Source organism: Branchiostoma floridae, chromosome 9 (assembly GCF_000003815.2).
Source record: "Branchiostoma floridae strain S238N-H82 chromosome 9, Bfl_VNyyK, whole genome shotgun sequence".
Lineage (NCBI taxonomy): Eukaryota > Metazoa > Chordata > Leptocardii > Amphioxiformes > Branchiostomatidae > Branchiostoma > Branchiostoma floridae.
The window spans coordinates 10,674,466-10,678,955 of record NC_049987.1 but is presented as its reverse complement, the minus strand read 5'-3'; the positions used below and the strand labels follow the sequence as shown (position 1 = coordinate 10,678,955).

The 4,490-nt window shown below is 40.7% G+C and overlaps 1 protein-coding gene across 2 annotated transcripts in view; it reads left to right on the top strand.

Annotated features, from left to right (window-relative positions):
* Positions 1 to 3,587: 3,587 nt before the first annotated feature.
* LOC118422975 (U7 snRNA-associated Sm-like protein LSm10) overlaps positions 3,588 to 4,490 on the top strand; it is a 2,860-nt gene continuing 1,957 nt past the window's right edge. The window contains exons 1-2 of one of the 2 annotated variants that reach the window (XM_035830862.1): positions 3,588 to 3,933; positions 4,313 to 4,363. In XM_035830862.1, the coding sequence (XP_035686755.1) occupies positions 3,743 to 3,933; positions 4,313 to 4,363 (242 nt within the window). In that variant the 5' untranslated portion in view covers positions 3,588 to 3,742. The remainder of the gene's footprint in view (positions 3,934 to 4,312; positions 4,364 to 4,490) is intronic. The other variant, XM_035830864.1, reaches the window with a different exon arrangement.

The following is a 4,490-nucleotide window of genomic DNA, read 5'->3' as shown; positions in this document are numbered from 1 at the left end:
TATGTATTCACTGACACATTATCTATTGGGAAAACACCACCCCCTTCTGGAGTGGAATGCCCCTTTAACTATGCTACTTTTTTGTGACTTCCTTTCCAAAAACCCTATAAAGTTATTCATCCTACAAAAGCTTAAGGTCCCAAATGTAGCCAGCACCACAAGGGTTAAGAGACAGTCTACACAATAAGCTCCATTACAAAGCCAAGGCTGAAATCTAAAAAGCCACGCAAAAATAAAATACATCAATGTTGCTGCTTATCATGGCGTGTCTGAAATCATGACACCTCTCTTTTCTAAGCCTGAGTACCATCCTCCGTAGTGACCGCTGGCTCGCTACTTTCGCTTGCTAACCACAGATAGCAAGCAAAAGTAGTGAGCCAGCAGTCACTACGGAGGATGATACTCAGGCTACTCTTTTCTACCTCCGGAAGGCAAAAGTATATCCTGTTCTTTGTACAACAAGACTCAAGAGTTTTTTGTTACTTTCCTTCCAAAAACCCTATAAAGTTATTCATCATTACAAAGCTTAAGGTCCCAAAATGTAGCCAGCACCACAAGGGTTAAGAGACAGTCCGCAACATAAAGACACAATAGACTGCATTATAAAGCCAAGGCTGAGATCTAAGAAGCCACGCAAAAATGAAATACATCAATGTTCCCGCTTATCATCGAGTGTCTGATTCATGACACCTCTCTTTTCTACCTCCGGAAGGCAAAAGTATATCCTGTTCTTTGTACAACAGGTGTCCTGGACTCAAGAGTTCTACAAGGAAAGATAAGAAGAAAGATCAAACCTAGCCATGAATTGTTTTCCTTCAGTAAATTGCTTTACTAAAGTCTTCCAGGCAATGGGTAATTTGTTTAACACATTGAAATACTCTTGTTACTATGTGTGTTGGAAACAGACCCGCAATCTGTAGTGTAGGTACATGTTTGTTTTACATGTACCTCCGTTGATAACGATCTTTCTGCTCAACGTTGTACCTCGACAGACCTGAATAAATTGATTTTCATTTTGTAACGTCCTGCGCACGAGATGTAATCATGTCCATGTCACAGCATGTGGCTTTTTTAAGTGAGTCCACTCTAGCTAGGAGCGTTGATACCCCCATCTTCCCACGATATGCTACGGTCATCACTGGCAATCACGCCGAAGAGTTTGAATATGGAAAGTCTTTCTATCGTCTCCTAGTTTAGCATACGTGGGCGGGGTTTTATCACTACTCTCTTACAACCCTTTCCTCCTGTGGCCGTATTCAAACAGAGGTATAGAAATCTCTAATTTCCAGAATCCACAAGAAAAGTGGATATTACTGTCTTTATAGTTTGGAACATCAGTACCATGTAATGCATCCCCGTCCACACTCGATATGAAATTACCGGTATAAGGTATTTTGGAGTCCAAATAAATACTATCTGTAGACATACAGGAGCGTGTGTTCCTGAAGCAAACTTTCAAAGGTCAAACACCAGGATGCGGCCTCATTCTGTCTTTCACACATCAGGGGTTGCATCAGAATACGTCATCCCGATCTAAAATACATAATAGGACGAATATTAATTAGTTTTTTTTACCCCCAACCAGGCGTTTTCTTTGGGAAAATACCGGTGAATATTGGCCGTGTTAGGTTGACATGCAGGCAAATGAAACCTGTAGTTGCAAACTCCACTGACAAACTAAATTAATATAAGTTATAACCCTGCATAGCTTTATATTGTCCTTTATTAGCTTAATAGCAGCGTATTTAACCTGGTAGCGATAATGATTTCTCTTCTTTAGCACCAACGTGTTCCTTACAGTGATAGTTGAGAAAATATTTACGTCTAAACCCTAGCATTTTACGCCCGGTCTTACCTACATGACGCAGATTAAAACTAACAGGAAATATATTGCGAAAGAAAGCGCCAATCTCATACTTTACTTTCTAGTGGTAATTGTCTTAGAATCGATTTCGAGAGCGTTAAGTAGCTACTACCACCCCCCCCCCCCTACTTTTTTGAGGCCATGTCACTTCCGGCAAGGCTGACTTTTCCCGCATCCTTCGTGCGAGCTGCGTAGTCTCTGTCTGTACCAGACTGTCTACACTGGCTATTATAGGGAGGATAATTTGCCAGGGGAGTTTTGCTACCAGAGGAGTTGGTCTCCGATGGGGAAATATGAATCTAATGACTCCCCCTGCCAAATTTCCCGACTTTATTTTGGCCAAATTCTACTATCCCCGCAGCCCCATAGAAAGGCTTGGTGGAGGCTGAAGTGTTCTAGGGAGCGCTCGACTATCAGGTCCGATCCGGCTACCGGACCGGGATTTGTAAATAATGGTCGGCATACGGCCAAACTACAAAAAAAATGTAATTTATGTTCCAAATTCCAGTCTCTATCATGCACCATATGTCGCTAGAAGACATTAGAATTTGATAAAATGGACACACAAACCAGAGTAGTTAAAAATGAGTTGCCGTTGTTGTTTGGCCGGCTATCTACTCTGGTGCGTTATCTGTCTATTTTTATTAGTCCCCGGGAGCTAGGTAAGAAAATAATCCATTTCCTGCATGCATCCTCTTTCTCCAAGCCAATTCCCTCATAAAAAGATGATGTCTATAGGATCGAGGAGCTTTCATCAACAGGTGTTGGTGATATCCTTGTAGGATCGAATTACAAAGGCTAGTTTCAAAGAAGCCATGCGACAGAAATGAAATACACCAATGTTGCCGCTTATCATCGAGAGTGTGGAAAACATCACATCTCTCGTTTTTACCTCCTTAAGGCAAAATTATATCCTGCTATTTGTACAACAGGACTCAAAAGAAAGATAATTAGATATTGCTAGGGGCCCCAAAACCTGAAGCCGCTGAACACTGTTCTCTGGCCTCCAGTGTACGTATTGCTTCCTGATATTTGATACATATTTCCGTATTCAAGATGACATCCACGCGCGTATCAATTTTCGGTCGTTTCCAAAAGAAAAAGAAAAAGTTTTCAACCATGCATGCAAATCATACAGAGCAGCAGCAAAAGGAGCAAATATATGTTGTGGATGAAAATATGCATATCGGAAAACATATACATGTACTAATATCAGCCTCAATTCCAAAGTTTTAAAAAAAAAAGAAGGAAAGAATCTATTGTTAAATATCAAATACTAGTACCCTGTATGTAGTCATTTATCCAACCTTCCAACACTTCGCACTCACTCACTATCCGGTTTAACGTCTGTTTTAGATTTCATAATGAAAGAAACTTCTTTTGGCTCAACTTTTTTTTATTTGCTCGCTCGCATCAGTTTTGGGGTTACCATGGGATGTCATCCATACAATCAAATCAACGTGAACGTGGCCTGAAAGGCAACGGAGGAATATGCTGGTAATGACCATCATTCCACAACATTTGGAAAGAGATAAACAGCGGATGTCAGCCATTAAATTTACTACCTGTGGTCTATCAGAGTCGAGTAATTCTCTATGCCTCAAGCACGCAAATCAGCCTCAGAATTTTTAAAAATTGGTAGCTACTGAATGGAATTAATACACCAGATGTATTATTACACATATTGATCGCCGCTGGAAATTTGTGATCGAGAGCCACCCCTTAAAAAGAAATGGAACAATCGAACCCACAATGCACCCGTGCAAAATGGCGGACTTTTGAAAGTTTTTCGCGACGTTTCTCGATATTATCTCATTCCATAAACTATTCCAGCCACTCAACTCGATACCATTAACACTAAGTTTGACGGAGATATCCATGGCGTCGTTACGAGAACGTGCCATCAGTCAGAACACGCTGGTGTGCCTGCTCCAGGCGATACAAGGCCACGAGACCACGGTGGAACTGCGAGACGAAGCTTCCGTGTTCGGGCTGATCGTGAACGTGGATGCCTTTATGAACACCACCATGAAATACTGTACCTACACGGACCACAGGTGGGATAAATGGTGTTGTATTCTTACTTAAGGTATATTTTACAGGGTGGGAGGTAAGTGTTTCGTATTTTATTTGAATGGCCCAACGTTTGTTGACGTGGGGAGGGGGGCGTTGGCACTTAGTATCATCACTATCAATCCAATTTGTTGAGAATATTGAACGGTAACGTTAAACTAAAGCACGTTATCATAATGTCGATATTCTAGTTTGTATATGTCTTCATCATCATTGCTAGGCGAATTCAAACAGTGAAGAATGTTATTCTTATACACTTGAATTCTGGTAGCACCTACATGTATAGAATTGGTATGATGGCATTTGTTTTCAAAATTTCATTATCTTTTGTGCACCTGTAGGCTTTTGTTTCACATTCTGTGTTCTGCTTTCCAGGGGGAAAACAATGCAGTTTGATGACTTTTATGTGCAGGGAAGGAACATAAGGTAAGTGATCTAGACAGCAACATGAAATACAACTTGTCATGATTACAAATAATGAATTAAGCCAAGTTCTAATAAAATCTAAATGGCTCTCATCATGCGAAAAATGACATCAAAGTAATGTATGTTT